Source organism: Peromyscus leucopus, chromosome 5 (genome assembly GCF_004664715.2).
Source record: "Peromyscus leucopus breed LL Stock chromosome 5, UCI_PerLeu_2.1, whole genome shotgun sequence".
Classification (NCBI taxonomy): Eukaryota; Metazoa; Chordata; class Mammalia; order Rodentia; family Cricetidae; genus Peromyscus; species Peromyscus leucopus.
This window is the reverse complement of record NC_051067.1, coordinates 71,469,323-71,489,853: the sequence shown is the minus strand read 5'-3', so window position 1 is coordinate 71,489,853 and position 20,531 is coordinate 71,469,323. Positions and strand designations below refer to the sequence as shown.

The 20,531-nt window shown below is 45.4% G+C and overlaps 1 protein-coding gene across 2 annotated transcripts in view; it reads left to right on the top strand.

Moving 5' to 3' along the window:
* Positions 1–17,087, top strand: part of Pip4k2a (phosphatidylinositol-5-phosphate 4-kinase type 2 alpha) — a 177,023-nt gene extending 159,936 nt beyond the window's left edge. For both annotated transcript variants that reach the window (XM_028870457.2, XM_028870456.2), the window contains 4 exons: positions 5,617–5,730; positions 11,209–11,452; positions 13,124–13,227; positions 14,828–17,087. In XM_028870457.2, the coding sequence (XP_028726290.1) occupies positions 5,617–5,730; positions 11,209–11,452; positions 13,124–13,227; positions 14,828–14,908 (543 nt within the window). In that variant the 3' untranslated portion in view covers positions 14,909–17,087. The remainder of the gene's footprint in view (positions 1–5,616; positions 5,731–11,208; positions 11,453–13,123; positions 13,228–14,827) is intronic.
* Positions 17,088–20,531: the final 3,444 nt, after the last annotated feature.

Sequence of the window (20,531 nt, the reverse complement as noted above, 5' to 3'; positions counted from 1 at the left end):
TTCATTCTAAAATACAAGTCCTTTAATCGCACCGTACAGTGATACATATAATCCTCTGTATTAAAACCTTCTGGTACCAAATCCTGTTGGCATTAGACACTGAAGTGACCAAGGCACTGGTCTTCCAGGTAATGTTTTTATGCAGACCAAAACAAAAGTGTGGCTCATGTTATGTAATTGTGGGCTCTGGGCATTTTCATTTTAAGAAACGTGTTTCTCACTTTCCTATTGCTAATAGCCATTTATAGTACAGTTGCTTGTTTTTGTATAAAATATAGAATGAGCCGGGCGGTGGTGGCGCACGCCTTTAGTCCCAGCACTCAGAAGGCAGAGGCAGGTGGATCTCTGTGAGTTCGAGGCCAGCCTGGTCTACCAAGTGAGTTCCAGGAAAGGCACAAAACTGCACAGAGAAACCCTGTCTCGAAAAACCAAAATAATAATAATAATAATAATAATAATAATAAAATAAAATATAGAGTGAAAATAAAACCCAGTGTTGTTTTAGTTTGAATTCTGTATGTTTTAAAGTTATAGTTGTGACTATAGAGACATATTTAATTTTTTGTGGTAATTTTTAACTTGTCATCTGAAAGAAAACTTGATTTTTTTAGTTGAACACAGAAGCCCATATAATTTCTCATCTTATAAGCCTTAAAATGGACTGCTCATCAAACTCTGTGCAAATGACAGTAGCTGTGCATACACATGATGTGTAATTGAAAATATTACTTTCATTAAATTATGTTGGTTAAAAAAGCATTGGTGAAAAAATACATTGGTTACAAAAGGATTTTTCTTACAGTTTTGGTTTTATATTCTGAGATTCTGTTAAAAAGTTACATTAATTTTCTATTTTAAGTATAAAGGGATAAGTAATAGGAAACCAATTTTCAAGGCCTTGCTTTCTACCTGGCATATGCCCCGTTCCCCTGGGAAGCATGTGGCGCCTCTCGTCTCCTTCCCCTGAGGCTGTCACCTTTCCCAGGTTCGTGTGGCTCACTCCACCTTGTCTCCCTAAGCCATCCACGGAGGCTTGTGGTCACAGCTAAAGTTGAGAGTGCTGTTCTGAACATTGTAAAGTCTCAAGCGTCTGACTGAATCTCCCCCGAAGGATCCTTTACCCCCCTCACTGAGCCACGGGGAATAAGAATTAATTAAAAACTTACCTCTGCCCTGATGTGGTGCAGACTCTTACTTTGTCTCTTCTGTATCCCGTCCTGACCTTGATCAACATTGCTACCTAGTCTGCTCCTCCCTGGAGGAGAGCACCGACCTGCTGAGGGAGTTTAACGCTGGGCCTTCAGGGGACATTTGTACAAACACTCACTGTTTGTACAAATGTCCTGCCATGGCTCCTAGCGAGTTCAGTGTTGCCAGTGAGTCCACTACCTCCTAGGAGTCACTTTATAGCTCCTTTATACTTCGGTTATATTTTCTGGCCACTAAGCCTTAGGTCAGCAAAAAAGCAATCACTAAGTCACACACTGCCATGAGACACTCACCAAGAATACCCAAACCACGGAAAAGTAACAGGAGAGAAAAAAAAAACAAAACAGCAAATTCCTGTCTTTGGCTGCACGTATAAAAGCATTATAAGTTTCATTCCATAGATTTAATAAATATTACATAAATTTAAATACTCCCAAGAAGGTAACTTAGCTAATTTTTATTATAGGGCCACATTCTGTTCTTACTTGAGTTTCTGGGGTTTTTGTTTGTTTGTTTAAGATTATTAGTCGGGATTTTCTGCTGGGTAACCTGTGCTGCAGATCTCAGGTTTTCTAGCCAGGGAGGCAGAGTTGAGGTGGACAAGTGTGTGTGGAACTGAGGCAGGGCAGTAAGAGCGACCGGGCAGGGTCACTATGGCTGCCGCTGTCCAGTGTGTGCCCTGTGCCACCATGTGCTCTGGACAATGACACTTGGCATTGCACGGAATTTGTCAGCCCTACCAACAGATCCTTCATGATCAAGGGCTGCATTGTAAGTCCATGTGCAACATGTGACTAGTGACTAAAAACTGAAAACAGGAAACCTGGAACGTGGTTTATACTGTGGATGGCCTGAGGTAAAAGAGCCTATTCCTTTAAAACCTCAGGCGGGGGAAAAAAGAGGGGCGTGGAGAGAAGACAAACTTGGGGCGTTCTGCGGGAACTACTGTGCGTTGCCTTTGTTCACACACTAACCCTATTACATAGCTGTGGTTATTTTCCCATTACTCGGCTTAGAAGCGGTTCGGGGTTGACCGAGCAGCTGGACCAAGTCGTGGCCAGCTAGGCAATGCTTAATGTGACGTCTTTTAGAAAAGATGACTTTGCTCAGGACTTCTCAGGGACAGCTTTGCTGAAGAAGCCATGCCTGCAAACCCGGCAAGCCAGCCACGGCAACCCCGTGTGGCGTGCACTGCTCCGCCCCATGCTCCGCCCCTTCCACGTGTGTGCGACTCATGAACTCCTCACACCAGCCCTCTACTTGCTGCTAATCCTACTTAAAAAGAAACCACAGGAAGAGTGACTTGCCCCAAGACGCACAGCTAATATTTAGATGAGCTGAGATCAGCCTAGCCGCCAGCCGGGTCCAGCTGTATCCAGATCCGTGTGCTTTGATCTGTAGCCCCTGGATGGAGGTGGAGGTGCAGAGCGTCAGCCCGTGGCGTGGCCGGGCATCTTCCAGCATGCCAGGAAGGACTGACCACATGCTCACTCAATTTATCCAGATGCCAGATACAGACACAGGAGTGTTGGGTGCTGGGGGAGGAGGGTCCCTCTGCGGATGCCTTTAGCCATGCTTACGTGTTTGCCACATCTTGAACCCAGCTCTTTGTCTTGCCTGTACTGAGTAGGTCTGAATGTGGGTGTATTCCTAAGCACTGTTCTAGGGAGGGCATCTAGGAGAGGGGCGTTTGCCCACCAGTCTTGGACTCCTCTCCCCCAGCTGCCCTGCTGAGGGCATGCCTTTGTCTCTTGATCCTTCCAATAAGCCTTTAAGTCCGTTAACCAATCTGGTTGCCCTGTTTTGAACTCGATCCAATCTACATACATCCTTAGTGCCTGTGAAAGTCACAAGCGAGCTTAGTAATACGGTACAGGGTATCCAGAGTTTTATGAGGTAGGATTAGACTTTTCCCCGTCACATGAGGGAATTCTGCTGGGGTGAGCTTGAAATGGCATTCATCTTCATTAACGTGACTTGTGATACAAACACACCTCCAGTGTGTAATTTACTGCGTCGTCTGTGGCATATCATCTCAGTCCTCAAATGTCTTGAATTCCCACAAAAACATCTTTCCCCAGTAATTTCTTACATATAGAAATGAGTTACAGAATCAAAGTGGATACCTTAATCCCTCTAACGCTCTCCAGATCGCACTCCTAACCCCAAAGCATAACTACACACAAACACTCAAACTGTCCACCTGGAGAGTCTCAGTCCTGGACTCCTGAACTTCATGGGGGGGGAGGGGGTCTGGCTGCTTCTCTCAGGGGCCCAATTGTTTTTATTTTTTTATTTTTTTATTTTTGCATTGGAGTGGGTGTTTCCTCTTACTACTCTTGAGGGAAACTTGCTAAACTTCAGGGTTTGTGTTTCATTCACTATTTGGGGAGCTGGGATGATACCCCAGTGGGTGAAGTACCAGCAAGCATGCGAACCCGAGTTCAGATCCCTCATACCCATGTAAAAGCCAGGCACAGTGGTGTGCTTCTGTAACCTCTGCGCTCTATACATACACACACGTGTGCATATGCAAACACCACACACATTTTCTCTCTCTCTCTCTCTCTCTCTCTCTCTCTCTCTCTCTCACACACACACACACACACACACACACACACACTCAGATGCCATATATTTACAGTTCTAAGTCCAGTACAAGTGATGCTAACTATTAATATTAATGTGCTGTCTTCTGAAGGAAGATGTTCAGGGTTTTTACTACATTATTTTTAATTTATTTACATGTATTACATTATTTTTAATGTGCATCTGAAACTCCTCTTTGAGAGACCCACACTTTTACTCTTGGATGTGTTCTACTTCTGAGTGCCTCTATTTTTCATAACCCTTCTGCTTGAGCTTATATTAAAGTATCTTTATTAATACCTCCTTCTCCCCCAAAAAAGTGGAGTCCAACTCAGCCTGAAAGTATATGAAAACACATCTCACTCTAATCTTTTTTGTTGGTTTGTTTTTTTCTAGACAGGGTTTCTCTGTGTAGTCCTGGCTGTCCTGGAACTCACTCTGTAGACCAGGCTGGCCTCGAACTCACAGAGATCCGCCTGCCTCAGCCTCCCAAGTGCTGAGATTAAAGGCGTGGGCCACCACCGCCACCGGCTCTCACTCTGATCCAATCCCCTGGATCCATCCCCGGTCTGTGTTGTCTTACTTCCCATACAAGATGACAAACTCCTTTACAGCAGGAGCCCTTACCCATTCACACAACAGCCCTGTCTGTGACAGTAATTCAGGAACTGGCTATTGATTAGAGCCCTTGAATTTCTGAGACTTGCCAAACCTTCTTTATTATGGAGAATTAGGTTGATGGCAATGTCAGTCACAAAATGGCCAAAATGCTCTCTTCCCAAAGTGAAGCAAAATAGGCAGAGCTAGTAATGTGGTGATTTAGAAATGCATGATACACATGTAGACGTGTGCATCTGTATTGGTCGATGTGTGTCTGCGTACATTGATATTCTTTATAAATTGAGGGGGAGACATGTGCTGTCCAGACATTGAAGGGTAAGAAATGTCTGAAAAAGGACCATTCAGGGACAAAAAGGGCAGTGCATTATATTGGACTCTTTGCAGCTGAGAGAAATAAGCTATGGTGAGCAGAAAGGAACTGGGGTGGAGGAGGTGGTTTGGCCTTTGAACTTTCCCAGAGTGCAGATTGCATGAAGTACAATCCATATAGTCCTAAAACTAGATGCCTGTGTTCTGTACGCCTCAGCACGGTACCGCTTTTTCTCTGCTGTAACCCACGCCTGGCGTTTCTCCAGCCCTCTTGCATTGGTGAACAGAAGTCCGTTACCCACCTGTTCGGTTCTCCTGGTTACTTGTAAAGGGTAAAATTTCTCAGCTTAAGCCACTGCCTGTTACAAGGTTATTTCTTTGGAGTTATCTCGTGGGAAGTCGTGTGTCTCTCCCCCCGCCCCCATTGGAGAGTAACAAGGCTTTGAAGAACAACTACCAAGCCTCAGGTTGCATGCACGCAGCTGATGGACGGGCATTTGTGAGACAAGAGAACATGCTGTTCGTAACGAGCGTTCAGTTTAGGCTACCCGAGAGTGTCAGAGGATGGTGTCGGATTCTACAGTAGAGAGTTCCCGATAGGGTACTCCAAGAATATATGTTCAGTACTTGGAGAATTTCTTGAAAGAAGGTGAACCAAAGAAAGCCATTAGGTTCTTTCCTGTGAAAATCATGAAGTGTCACAGGTGGGGAGTGTACCAGACCCTGACTCCCAGTAGGAATACTTGCAGTGGTCACATCCCACTGGTTCCCCTGACGATATCAAGCCAGCGTACACTTGGTTGCCCCTGCCTAGGTGTCCAGGTTGGAGAGGACACGTGACTTTTAGGCTTTATTCAAGCTCTGCCTCCTCCTCCTCATTTGTTCCAGGCCAAAGAGCTGCCGACTTTAAAGGATAATGACTTCATTAATGAGGGCCAAAAGATTTATATTGATGACAACAGCAAAAAGATATTCCTGGAAAAACTGAAGAAGGACGTTGAGGTAAGAAAAACAAAGAGGAAGGATACGCCACTGTATCCCCCATCAACTCTGCGGCCTTTGGGGGGCTTTGAAGCCATCTTTTCAAATCTATACTAAAGGCAGAAATATATGTATTCTACATTAGCCATGGCTCACATGCATTCTGTCTATTCTGTAAATAGATAGACCCGGTCTTGCTGGGTCTGGTTTTAAGATGAAGTGTGTCAAGTCAAAATGACAAAAACCAGAAACCCTGCTGTCCCCTGCCTTTGGCAGTGAAGACGGCCTCCCCACAGCAGCCAGCATGGGAAGGGCAGGGATACTGGCGTCGCTCCAACACCAGAGCACGTCAGACACAAACACCGGTGACTCGGAGTCAGACACTCTTCCCTCTGAGTCATGGCTCCATGTTGGCATCCACAGCCTCACCTCAGTTCACTGTTTCCCCCAGCTGTTCTAACACCATGGGGCCCAAGAGCCAGCCTTGCCATGCCAAGGGACCAGCATGCAGCAGTTTGGGTACATGCCCTCAGTGAGGGTGGCACGAAGTAGGGCCCATTGTTCCAGTGAGCTTTTAGCTTATTATGAAAGAGGTTTGTCCTTAATACTGTTTTCTTTAAGAATAATATATATATATAAAAAAAACCCTCTTACCATTTTTATCATTTTGTTTAGCTTTCCTGTTTGGCTTCCTTATTTCATTCTTCTAGAAGTAAATAGGGGAGGGGCTTATTTTCTTATAATTTGTTGAGTTAGAAGACAGTACAATGAGGATTTTAATGTTGACAGTTGCTCACTAGGTTTCTTTTGGCTGTTACTTTTATTCATGCATGTGCCCTTTTCTTCTTTTTACTCTGAAATACTGTTCCCTACATACTAAGATCCGCTCTTGGAGAAAGGCTTTGAGGAAAGATTTTTCTTTCTTGTCTCATTAAAACAAAACAGTTTGAATGGCTGCAGCCAAGATTGAGTGCCATGCATTTGATCCCTCATGGAGGTCCGAGCAGTGGCTGAGTGTGAGCCTTAATCTTCTAACAGCTCTCTTCACTGCAAGACCCTCAGGCTGACCAGGTTTATTCTAGTTACCTTTAGGTCATTTCACTACATTTTTTTCTATTATTTTAACCTCCATGGTATACATGTGTAGATTAGTTACTTGCAGAGTGAGTAGTTTGGTTTTGTTTTTTGTTTAAGTAAGGTAAGTGTTTCCTTTTCTCACGTAACATTTTTTTCTGCCATCTTTTATAATAAACAATTCATTTTTCTTGGCTGTCAGTACTTGCTTTAAAAATATATTAGTTAAGTATTTCCTCTTTACTTGAGAATCAACTTGATCTAGCTGAGAATTAAGAACTGTAGCAGAGAGGAAACAATTTTCTTTTGGACTTTTACTTCCTAATCAAGAAATCTCTGATCCTGAGAATAATATTGTTTTAGTAATTATGGTAAGTAGCCCTTAGGGTGATCTATGACCTGCCCCAAATCTTGTTTTCTGTTTTCTTTCTCTGCTGCACACCACTGAGGTAGTAAGCCTCTAGGAAGAATGTAACCTGGGCAGTTCAGGCTTCAGGTCAGATTCTGTGAGGATGCGCAATGCTTTTGTTGTCTCTAATAATGCTGTTGATTGAAGGATTAGACAGTTTAATCCTGTATATGTGGCTCTCACACACAAACAGCTGTTTGGCGGCAGCTGAGCCAGACCATAAAGTGTCCATTCATTTGAAATGTTTCTCAATGGCTGGTAACAGTGTCTTTACTTTGGAAACCGTGCAGAAGCGTCATTAAATTTTCAGACAGGTAACTATAGTGAAGCAACGTGACACCTGCCCTTGATAACGAGACCAGCATTTAATCTAGTTCATTTTTTTTTCATGCGTTCCATGTTTTCTAATTTCGACGACTGGCCTGACTGCTAAAATTTCAAGTAGGCATGCCTGCGTGTGTGTTTGCGGGTTCATGTGTACATGGGTGCCTCTGTGTGTGTGTGTGTTATTTTCATTTTTTAATTTTCTTTCCATAAACTCTTTATGAGTTCAAGCCAGGCATGATGTCACGCTCGTTTAACTGCAGCACTCAGAACGCAGAGGCAGGTAGGTCATAGTTCAAGGCCAGCCTGCCCTACAGAGGGAGTTCTAGGTCAGCTGAGTCCATACAACATGACCTTGCCTCAAAACAGGAAAAATTAGATCAGAGTTTATTTTAACTCAGTAAGTCATTTGTGTTTTTCTTTGAAAAAAGAAATAATTGTCATTTGAAAATCTGTTCTAATTTTTTTTTTATTCCCTGCAAAAGAAATCCTCTTTTGTTCATATATGCCAGGCAGGATCTAGATGGCTTTCATGTATACATTTAGTACATATTTGTAAAAAAAAAGAATCTTGGAAAGAATGAAACTCCCTTTTGTTTCCTTCTTGCTTCTTGTCAACTCTGATTCTGACAGGAAATCAGTGGCACTGAGGCCCACTACATCACACAGCTTACGGTGTCTGGAGTACACCTCTCCACTTCTCATGTCATGGACCCACATGAACAGCATCTACGGAGCGTGTAGTCCTTCCTGTAAAGTTACTTTTTCCAGCCATAAAGACCTTCGTCTGCTCGGGTGCTGTTACTGTCCTCCTTTGACCAATGGGGAAGTTGAGTCCAGGGATGCTGACAGACAGCTACTGCATCAGACCATGATTCAGTTACTCAGAGTCCACACTCCTAACCACACGCCACCGTGAAATGTAAACCGGAAATATCAGAGCACAGCCACAACTCAGTGTTCTGAAAGGACTCTAGAGGAGGATGACTACAGCTTTTATTTTAATATCAGTTTTTATTAATTTTTTTGAGAATTTTATGGGGATTGCAGTTTCTAACAGTGTGGTCAAGTGTTGAACAGTCTGATTGGAATTGTAATTCACGTCTCATAGAGTCGGGAGGGGGGTCTGAGAAAGTAAGGAAGTTCATTTAAGATGGCTGAGAGTAGTTTAACCTGTTTCTTGACCACGTGGCCTGGCAGAAGAGTTGGTCTCAATACTCATAAAAATCATGAGGAAAGTACTGGCTCAGGAGTTAACACAGGCTGGGGGGGGGGCAGGGGTGAGTCCATGATGAACTATGTGCTTGGCATGTACAAGGCCCTGGGTTCAAAACCCAGCACCAAAAAGAAAATTAAAATACATGTATTTGACATAATGAGGAAATTATTTTAAAGGAATCAGATTAGATTGGATCTTGTGAGAGGAAAAAAGAAATAAACCAAAGGCCTAGCAGCACAGGGCTTGAAAAGAAAGGCAGGCAGGGGCCTGAGGAGTTGTGAGTCTGTGCACTTTGAAATATATTTTTAAAAGAAACATGTGAGTTAAGCCAGGCATGGTGGGTGGTACACGCCTTAATCCCCACACTCAGGAGGCAGAGGCAGGTAGATGGCTATGAATTTGAGGCTGACCTGGTCTGCATACTGAGCTCCAGGCCAGCCAAGACTATAGAATGAGACCCACCTCAAATAAATAAACAAACAAACAAATAAGAAGCTTAAAGGGGTGTGTGAGGGAAAGAGTAGGTATGTCTTTCGTTTCCTGCGTTCACAGGCCCCATTCCCACATGGAGCCCTGGTCCCTAGCCTGGCTTCTCTTTCTGCCTGTGGGCTCCTACTGTGATTTCTTGTTGGGACTCTCCTTGACCCACACACAGAGTTTTGGTTTTACTGTCCAGCTCATTCCACTCGCCCACCAAAGTGATCTGCAATAAAGTTAATGGGAGACGAGGGCTAGCGAGTCAGGAGCCTTCCCACATCCTTCTCCTCCTGACTCATACCTGTCTGCCCACTTACATTGTGTAGACTGGTTCCGTTTCGTTTTCATCCAGAACCTTCTGACCTACCATGTCACAGGCGTGCCCTTCGTGTGTGGAAGTACACTTCCTCTAATCTAGCCAGTGCTCTCTGTCACAGCAAAAGTGATGGAGTTCTCAAGGAGTTGTGGCCATCTACCTTTTGCAGCCTGGACTCTGTGCGGAGCCAGCCAGCAGATGGGCTGCTCAGTCAGCTCTCAGTTAAGCCATCCACACTTCAGTGGATCCATGAGAACACTGGATGTCATGTATCTGTGTGTAGCCAATTAATTAAGAAAAATGAAAGGGAGAAGAAAGAACATGGAAGGTCAAAGAACTTGACAGATGGGAGGGACCAGACCTACAGTTGGGTCTTGCCTCACCAGACACTGTAGCCTTGTCTGGAAAGGAGCAGCGAGGGTCAGTACCCCTGGAACCTCATGGGAAGCAGAGCACCTTAGCGTCATCATCAGCCGGACATGGAATGCATACAGAGGAAAATGTGGTGCTCACCAGAGCAGTGATATCATTCACTTACTGGTTGATGGGGACATACGGGCTTTTACTTATTGGTGACAGACAGCATGCTAATTATCTGCTAGGAGTACGCTGGATTTCCGGGTGCTTTCCAGAAGGCTCCTGGGAGCTCTGCTGGAAGCTACCTGGGGACTCCCTGGTTCTCCCCATTAGCCAGTCTTCATTCTTGGATAAGCCAGCACCCCCCACCCCCAGGGCTTCCCCCCGACACACACACATACAGCAGCTCAGGCTCTTAGGAGTACCTTGACTTCTGCATAATAGATGCGGGTCTCAGAAGCCTGCTTTGCCTTTGGGGGTGGGGTAGAATAACCCTAGCTCTGGACTAGCCTGAAATGAGAGGAAACTGCCTAAGAATGTTGGAGGCTCATGTATTTTAATTTTCTTTTTGGTGCTGGGTTTTGAACCCAGGACCTTGTACATGCCAAGCACATAGTCCATCATGGACTCACCCCCGCCCTGCCCCCCCCCCAGCCTGTGTTAACTCCTGGAGCCAGTACTTTCCTCATGATTTTTATGAGTACTGAGACCAATTCTTCTGCCAGGCCACGTGGTCAAGAAACAGGTTAAACTACTCTCAGCCATCTTAAATGAACTCCCTTACTTTCTCAGACCCCCCTCCCGACTCTATGAGACGTGAATTACAATTCCAGTCAGGCTGTTCAACACTTGACCACACTGTTAAAAACTGCAATCCCCATAAAATTCTCAAAAAAATTAATAAAAAATGATATTAAAATAAAAGCTGTAGTCATCCTCCTCTAGAGTCCTTTCAGAACACTGAGTCATGGCTGTGCTCTGATATTTCTGGTTTACATTTCACGGCGTGTGGTTAGGAGTGTGGACTCTGAGTAACTAAATCATGGTCTGATGCAGTAGCTGTCTGTCAGCATCCCTGGACTCAACTTCCCCATTGGTCAAAGGAGGACAGTAACAGCACCCCGAAGAGGCTCACGGGAGGACAGTAATAGCACCCCACAGAGGCTCACGGGAGGACAGTAACAGCACCCAGCCGAGGCTCACCTTTTGCTTTCTTGCAGCCCACTCCCTCGGAGCCTCCCCCAATGTGTGTTCTTCTGATCCTAAAGCCTTTGAATCTTAGCGGTTGTTAAGTTGTAACTGACCTGTCCGCTCCCCCTCCAGTTCCTTGCACAGTTAAAACTCATGGACTACAGCCTCCTGGTGGGAATCCACGACGTGGAGCGAGCAGAGCAGGAGGAAGTGGAGTATGAGGAGAACGATGGGGAGGAGGAAGCGGAGAGCGATGGCACCCACCCAATCGGGACTCCACCCGACAGCCCTGGAAATACACTCAACAGCTCACCACCCTTGGCTCCTGGCGAGTTTGATCCAAACATTGATGTTTATGCAATTAAATGCCATGAAAGTAAGCTCAGCACTATTGGCTCTTTCTGCCTCTAAAGTGGTTTGATTTTTGCACCATGATCTAGCAGCGTTTCTGACCCTAGTTAGAAGGGTGCTGCCGTGCAGGATTCCTACTGAGTCAAGCGTATTGACATCGGACAGTCCTGTGTGTTTAAAGGAACAGTAGTTCCTGGTGTTAAAGGATGGAAGAAAGCTACAAACCATTTTTTGTTGTTTTGTTTTGTGAGACAGGGTTTCTCTGTGTTGCCCTGCCTGTCCTGGAACTCACTCTGTAGACCAGGCAGGCCTCAAACTCACAGAGATCCTCCTGCCTCTGCCTCCCAAGTGCTGGGACTAAAGGCATGCGCCACCACCACCTGACCCACCATTTTTTTATATAGAACACACATACACATTTGTAGGTAATGTATATGACTGATAAGTCCAGTGTATTCTGACAGGTATCTACGGCAATGTAGTCCAACACATTTATAGATCACAGTGTTATATCTCAGCATCGAAAGGTTAGATACCCCACATTACATAAGCAATTTTTTTTCTTGCCAGGCTCAGTGGCATAAGCCCATAACCTCATCTATCCCAGAGGCTGAGACAGGAGGATCATAAGTTCAAAGCCTACCTGACCAATTTAGCAGGAGCCTCCCTCACAATGAAAGATGGTCTGTGGCTGTAGCTCACTGGTGAAGCACCTGTCTGGCAGCTGTGAGGCCTTGGGTTCAAGCCCCAGGACATAGGCTGGAAAAACGAGCTTGGCTCTCTTATCAGTAAAGCCAGTGTCACAGATCTGCCCTGAGGGAGGCAAATATGTGCGGCCCACTGCCCCTCGGGTGGTCCTCTTGTAGAGCTCACCTATCACCACGTAGCCTGTCTTTTCAGGGCTGGAGAGGCAGGCCCTGGTGCACACAATGGGAGTCACTGACCCTTCTGCTGTCCCCATGGTGGAGTCTGTGACCCTCCTCCAGAGAGTCGGAACCATCTCCATCCTCAGGGTCTAGGAGTTTGGTTGTTGGCTTTCTACTTTAGTTACATGTCCGTGGCAAAAAAAAAAAAAAAATTAGTATTATACTGATAGGGTAAACAATACACTACTCATTTAAATAATAAAACAGTTCATTTGTGCCATCCCTCCTTTATTTTAACTTTGGCATATCAGCAAAGCAGGTTGGGTTGGATTTTGCTATATTTTAATTTTAGCCTCCAAAACCATTCCTTAAACATAAGAAAATTGGATACAATCGAATGTACATTTCTTACTGTTTATAATTGAAACAATGTATTTCTGAACCTGAAGAAAGTAGATAATAATAGAGGCATAAAATCCTTTATTCAGTTCTGATACTCTATCCAAGGAGAAATTTGCACAGTGTCTGGTGATAGAAAGGGATTAATAAGCGTAATTAATTCTCCTTGTTTTAAGTATAAGAATAGCACTTTCCTCCACCCAAACAGTTACTATCATTAAAGGAACGCAGGTTAGGAAACAGAACGAAAGCCTGCAGATCGCAGCCTTCTTGCCCTGTTCTGGCTTCCGGGTGCGTTTGTCTTGGCACGGGGAGCCAGCCGGGATGTGGTTTCTGCAGTCCTCCACTGCATCTCCCTCCCTGAGTAACTCGCGTTTGTCCGTGTGTCGTCACATGTCCCACAGCCTCTGTCTGCTCTCCTCCCTTTCCAGACTCCCCTCGAAAAGAGGTGTACTTCATGGCGATTATTGACATTCTTACTCATTACGATGCCAAAAAGAAAGCTGCCCACGCTGCAAAAACTGTTAAACATGGCGTAAGTACTGCCTCCCTCCTTCCACCCTCCCTCCCTCCCTCCCTCCCTCCCTCCGCCCTTCGCCCTCGGGCCCCTGGGACTGTCCGTAGCATGGAAACACTTCTTCGCCCTTCTGCCTAGCTGTTCTCGGTTCTGTGGTGATGATTGTCTGGAGGTGAGGTGTTAACACAGCCAGGTAACACTAGCCCCATACGGGCTCTCCACCACCACCACCACCCACCCACCACCCACCCCACCCCCGGCCTAGACTCAGCCTTCCACACAGAAGTTTATAGCTCTGTGCAGCAGTAGATTCTTCCATGTTTGAAACGCACCCCGAAGATGAACATGCTTTTCATATGAAATGTTCCAGCCTGAAGCAGGGTGCCCCAACACATGCAGGATTGTATTTCTTTTCTCACAGTAATCATTTTTCTCTGCTACAGAGGTCATCTGAGCATAAGATCATCATTTTAAGCATTTTATAGCCACCCTCCTCATTTACTATGCATGCCCCCAAATCCTCATGATCCAGGAATATTGTGGAATCTCCATGAAAAGCCTGTGGGGGATTCCATTGTGTTTCCCCCCTCCTCCCTTTTTTAAAAAATACTTCAGTGTACTTTCACACCCAACTTTTTCCTACATAGGGCCATAGAAGGCCGTTAGTGTGTGAGCATAGAATGTAATTTGAGCATTTTCCCACTCACACTCCACTAGCCCTTCCTCGGTGTATCCTTTCTGTTTTTTGTTTTTCAATGGAGAAACTGAGGGTGACAGCCCCGGGAATTACTTCCAGAAGTTTGACATAGTAATTCATACCTGTAATCCCAGCACATGGATGGCTGAGGCAGGAGGATTGAGGGTTTAGGGGTACCCGAGGCTACATAGGGAGACACTATTTTAATCTAAGCAGAGTGGAGTGTGTGGGAGGGTTTTGATAGAAAGGTGAATTCTCAAATGTAGTTTGGTGTTTAAGATTGATTTCTTTTCATTTGGTGGGTATGGGTGTTTTGCCTGCATGTATATCTGTGTATACCACATGCATGCATGGTACCTGCAGACACCAGAAGAGAGCGTTGGATCCCACGGAGCTGGAGTTATAGACAGCTGTGAGCTGCCATGTGGGTGCTGGGAATAAAACCTGGGTCCTCCAGAAGAGCACCCAGTGCTCTTAATTGCTCAGCCATCTCTCCAGCCCATTTGTTGTGGTGGTGGTGGTTGTTTTCCTTTTTTTTTTTTTAACATTGTAGCAGTCACAGGTCTGTGTTAGTAATCTGTGGGGCTTCCCCAGACTGCCCATTTTCACTCACAGATTTCCTAAGAACTTTGATTTGCTTGTCCAAATGGCTGAGATACATGTGAGTAGCGGTTTAAAAACATAGGCTGCTTAGCTCTATTCTTAGCTTTAGGGTTGGGGTGTGGCTGGTGGTAAGATGATGGCCAAGCATGTCCAAGGCCTTGGGTCCAATCCCCAGCACCCTCCCCCCAATTTATTTATTCATTTATTTATGACTAGCTTGATGTTCAGCTGCATTTGGAAATAGCTGTAGATACTGAATGGTCATTTGGGGAGATAATGAGCATCTCATCCATATACATTTCCTTCACACCCACCTAGGCCGGAGCTGAGATCTCGACCGTGAATCCAGAACAGTATTCAAAGCGCTTTTTGGACTTTATTGGGCACATCTTGACGTAACCTCCTGCCCAGCCCCAGATGGACATGAGCACAGGAAGGCTGGTGGTGGCATTGGTGTAGGAGAATTGAAACCAAACCCGATGAAGCGCTCACCTTGAAGGAAGCAAACCTTCTTGTTTACATCTTCAAGCCGAGATGACTGAAGTGGGGGGGGGGCTACTCGCTTTAACAGCTACCTGATATTTCCCAGCATCGTTCTAGCTATTTTTGATTCTCTCTGTGTGTGCAGGCGTGGGCGCACACGCTCTAGCGCACATTTTAAAATAATGGATTAATATTAATTAATTAAAACCGATCAGCTTGGGTCAGAGCTTGTAACAACCCAACCCCTCTGATTCCAGCTGTGGCTGAATGAATGAATGAATGAATGAAGGGGCAGCACACGGGGGAGGGAGAAGAGGAAACGCGTGTCAGCATGCCAGTACCACAAGATAAACTGTAGATCAGTTTGTTTTCTGAAAGATGTGAGCACGTTCATGATGATGATGATGGTGATGATGATGATTGAAAGAAGGAAAAATGTACTTCAAATGTTACACTCCTGGTCCACACAAAGACGACTCCTGAGCCTAAGCCCACAGCCCCAGGCAGAAGAATGCTAGCTAGCATTTTCCTGTGTACTGGGTCATGGTTCTGCCCTAACAGAGTCAGCACCCCCAGGTATCCCAGGCTGAGCCCTTCATCTTCCAAGAGTCTGATGCCAAGAGACTGTCTACAGTTTCACCTCCGCAAACGCTTCCAGGAAAACCGCTTGCTTCTCTTTTCTCGCCTGGAGAGTCTCACTGTTACACCCTTGTGTTGAGCTGCAGAAACGAATTCTGCAAAACAGATGTAGAATTTCCCTGAAAGGTGCATAGTTTGGGGGCAATAACAGCTACACCTCCCACCGTAGAAAAGGGAGCAAGGGGTTAAAACCCTCCTGTAACCGAAGGCAATTCCCAATTAATGAAGTTTATGTCCGACCATTGTCTAAAGAGTGGAGTTTCGTTATGGATTATCCCCTCTAACTGAAACCCTCAGTTTTACTGTTTACATGGTTAGAAAAACAGGGATATTTTTGAATCTAAAAATTTAATATGCAGCATGTGATTTTTGAGGTTTACATGTAAAGCCATTTTGCAGTGTAGGGAACATGTTTATTGTGTTTTGAGGTATGTCTTGCAGTTGTGTTTTTGAGTGAGTGTTTTGTTCAAAGTTCCTAGTAGACAGGCTTTCACATAAAAGCAAAAGGATTTCGTTCCTCAAGATGTGTATTTATCAACCTAATGTTTATATATATGATTAAACCCAGAATCTGGTTATGTAAGTTCCTTGCCCTAAACTGCTGGCCGTGTTTAACCAAGTTAAAACCTTCCGGCACCAATCATGGATCTACCCCCTTCCCTGTGTTCCTGAAAGGCCTCAAGTTACAGAAGGCAACACTTGCTTCGAGTACTGTCAGCATCCATGCTGTGCTGAGGTCGTGCCTTTAAAACCCCCGTTTAATATGGTGAGATGGTTTCCGTGGGCAGTTTTGGAAAGGAAAAAAAGAATCCACCTTTCAATAATTACTTAGAAGTCAACAAGCCCCCTGGCAGGCTGCCTTCCCAGTCTCTTCAGTTCAAGCCTCTCCAGGTACAGCTGTGCCCAACATGTGTGGGCTGCCTTCACAGCATCTGGAAGCCAGCGTGGACACCATCCGACTCCTGCGTACTGACCTGCCACAGATTCATTAGCTGATGATGTTAACTCCACTGTAACATAGTTGTACAAATCTGTATTTGATGCATTTAAAATAATCAATGCTGTATGATTCGGTTTCCGGGCACCGTTAATTGTGGTGTCCAATCCGTTTGAGTGTTCTGAAGCTCTGCTGTAACCTTTGATCTCAAAACTTACAAACTCAAGATCCCAAAACTTTACAAACCTAAAGTAAAAATGAAGGTACACATACATGCTCTGAGTAACCATTTCCTCTGTGGCCAATCTGTATGCTTTTAGAAGTTTACAAAAAAAAAAAAAAAAAAAAAAAAAAAAAAAAAAAAAAAAAAAAAAAACGCTTTGGTTTTTGTCTGTAACCATCTCTATCATCCAGATAAACTGTTGGGACAAGAGTGAGGACGCGTGTGGTGTCCCAGTGCTAACAGCGCACTCCAGTCGTGAGCCGGGCTTTGTGAATAAAGCACTTTGACGACTCACACACTTGTGCCTCTCTGTGCTAGTGACTGATTGTAAATAGGACCGGAGGCGCCCTCAGCCATTCTGTGGAAAGGTAAAGGGATGCTGCGGCAGCTTTTAACTCTCTAGAGCCTGACTTTCGGTCTACAGTGATTAATAAGACTCTTAGATGACAAATGGGCTCCTTGCACAATAGACAAAAAAAAAAAAAAAAAAAAAAAAAAAAAAAAAAAAAAGGAACAGGGCTGGAGGATAGCCCACCAGGTAAAGCTCTTGCCGCACAAGCGCCCGCAGAAATGCTAGGTGGGCGTAGCAGCTCACCACTAATTCCAGCGTTCCCAAGGCAGGAGACAGGGAGCAGTTTGACAAACTGGGCAGGCCATGTTGGCGGGCTCTGGGTTCAGTGGAGAGTCCCTGACTCAGTGGATAAGGTAGAGAGCTATTGAGAAAGACTCCTGACATCAAACCTCAGGGTTTGACACACACGCACGCACGCCCGCATACACGCATGTACACCACACAGACACATGCCCACATAAGTGCATGTACACCACACACACAGACACAGACACACACACACACACACAAATCCCAGTGTATGCTGTGTAAAGTTGTATGACTATTTACAAATAACCAATGGTAGCTTGGCGTCACGGCATTTTTTGAACCTTCATTGGGTACCCTTGAGGAGAGAGGGCTGTTTATGGTGTTCTGCTGTCCTGAGTGTCCAGCTGGTACGATGTTTGCTGCTGTAACAGGTGTTCCTGAGACTAATTCTCATGTGATTGACGCACCAGGGTGTAATCTAAACATGATGCACACTTTATGTTGTTAGTGTGAGAATTGGTCCACATGAAGGATCAGGCCAATACAGAAAACCGCACCTGCTGACCTGAGCCACGTAGGAAGAGAGAAGACACACAGCTTCCCCATCGCTAGGTTTAGTAAGGACATCTGACACCACACACACGCCATCTTTACCTTCTTCCGCTTCGCAGTGTCCAAGAGCTATAAGTTTCCCATAGCCCTGCCATGGGCAGCACTCAGCTTTTGTGGAATAATTTGTTTTGATCTTCGACATTCATGTGTTTAAGCGTTTAGCATGTTTTCAACTGGGCTGCTGTTTTTATGGAGTGCCCCACCCCCCCCAATGTATGTGTAACTGGTGGGGTTTGGGCCTTCGAACCTCTAGCTCCATTTTTCCCAGAAGTTCAGTCATTGCTGTGGTTTGCCGCCTTCTCCAGTAGGGACTTTGATCTGTGTGTGCCTAAGAACGTACGTGCCGAGTGCCTGCTGCTTACCGAGGAGCTTGGTTCAGGTGTTTGGCTTGGCTTGGCTTGGCTTTGTGGGTGATTTGAAGGTATGGCCCTGCCTTCAAATGAGCCCTGGGGATCTGAACCCGGGTCCTCATGCCTGCGGGACAAGCGCTCTTACCCAGTGAGCCACCTCCCCAACACGCATCTCATTTTCTTAAGTAACAGTTTCTTTGGCCATTGTCACATAATGTGGAGATTGTTTTATTTAAATCATGGAATATATTGTTCCACGGGGCGGAAACTCTGCTGAGCCTTTTGCATTCCTGGGCTCAAGTCATCTGCTGCTATTATTTGGATCTTGAATCCCCCACGAAGGCCTAGGTGTTGAACACTTAGTTCCCAGCCTGTGACGCTATCTGAGAAATGCAAAGGACAGCTGTGTCGAAACTGCATCTCTTCCAGAGGTCCTGAGTCCAATTCCCAGCAACCACATGGTGGCTCACAACCACCAATAGTGAGATCTAGTGCCCTCTTCTGACACACAGGCACACCGTATACAAAATTAATTAATTAATTAATTAATCTTTAAAAAAAGAAAGAAATTGTGTCTCACCCAGTCAGAATGGCTGTCATCAAGAACACAAGGACATTAAATGCTGGAGAAGATGGAAGTGGCCCTTATAGGATGCTAGTGTAGCAGCCGTGGAAGGCAGGAGGAAGGTCCCTCAAAGAGCTAAAATCAGAACCACCTATGGCCCAGCCTGTCACTCCCGGGTGTGTACTCAAAGAAAGCTAACTTCCTCTCTCTCTCTCTCTCTGTGTGTGTGTGTGTGTGTAGTTTGTGTGTGCACACACATGTATGTTTGTCCATGTGTGGAGACTCAAAGTTGACTTTCTCCATCAGCCTTCCTTTTATTGATTGATGCAGGGTTTCTTACTAAGCCTGGAGCTCACCAATTCTGGCTAGCCTAGCCAGCCAGCTTGCTCTAGGGATCCCTGGTCTCTGCCTCCTGGTGCTGGGTTTATAGGCAGCTGCTACACCTGCCCGGTTTATGGGGTTCTGGGGGTCCACACTCCTGCACTCACACTCTCACGAGTACTTTACCCACAAGCCTTTCCCCCACTGACACCATTCATAACAGCCAGGATAACTGCAGTGGTCCAGGTGTTCAGCAGTTGACTAATGGTTAAAAAAAAAAAAAAGTGCTGTTATACACAATGGAGTTTTATTCCACAATAATAAAAATGAAATTGTGTCATTTACAGGAAAATGCAAGGAACAGTAGACTACATTAAGTAAATTAAGTTAGTCTCAGGCAAATACCACATTTTCTCATAAACATAATTTAGGCTTTAAAAGAAGAGCCATTTCGGAAGTGGAGGAAGGGCAGCGGAAAGGGAGAGGATAAGAGGATGACTGGGGGTGAATGTGACCAAGATACATGCTGTACATGAAAATGTCATCGTGATCCCCATTGTTTAGTACAGCAAAAGTGCTAACTAGAAAGGAGATAAGGGTCGGCAAGATGGCTCAGAGGGTCGAGGCACTTGCTGCCAAGCCTCTTGACCCGAGTTCAGTCCCTGGAATCCACATGTAAAATAAGAAAACTGACCCCTGCAAGTTGTTATCTGGTGAGACATACCATGATGTGCACACCTACACATACGTACATACATACATACATACGTACATACATAACGCCCCCGAAGCATTTTTTTAATCTTTTTAAAGGTGAGGCCTAGTAAACAGAAGTTAGGCTGTGAAGGGGCCCCCTTAAAGTAGGTGTGTGTCTCAGCCCTTCTGGTGCCTGTTTCCCAGCCGTCAGGAGGTGAGCAGGCTTCTTCTGCACCATAAACGACTCTTAGTGACACAAAGGTCCGGTGTCAGGGCCCAGTCGCCGTGAAACCACGCGCTAAAACAGAATTCCTTCCTGGTTTGAATTGCCAGTCTCTGGTGTCTGGTCACAGAAATGGAAACTGGCTGATACAGCAGCAGCGCTTGGTTGTGTCAGAGCTTGGTTGTGTCAAAGCTTGGTTGTGTCAGAGCTCTCCCCTGCCTTCCTGTGGACCCCTCTGTGCTTTGCTTTTCCATAGTCAGGTGAGCCCAGGAGACGCGCGCCAGGAAGAAAGGCGTCCGTAACCTAAGCTGGAGTGATGCCCAAAGTGCCTTTCTAAAAGAAAGCCCCGGTGGATGCAGTGGCTACCTTCCT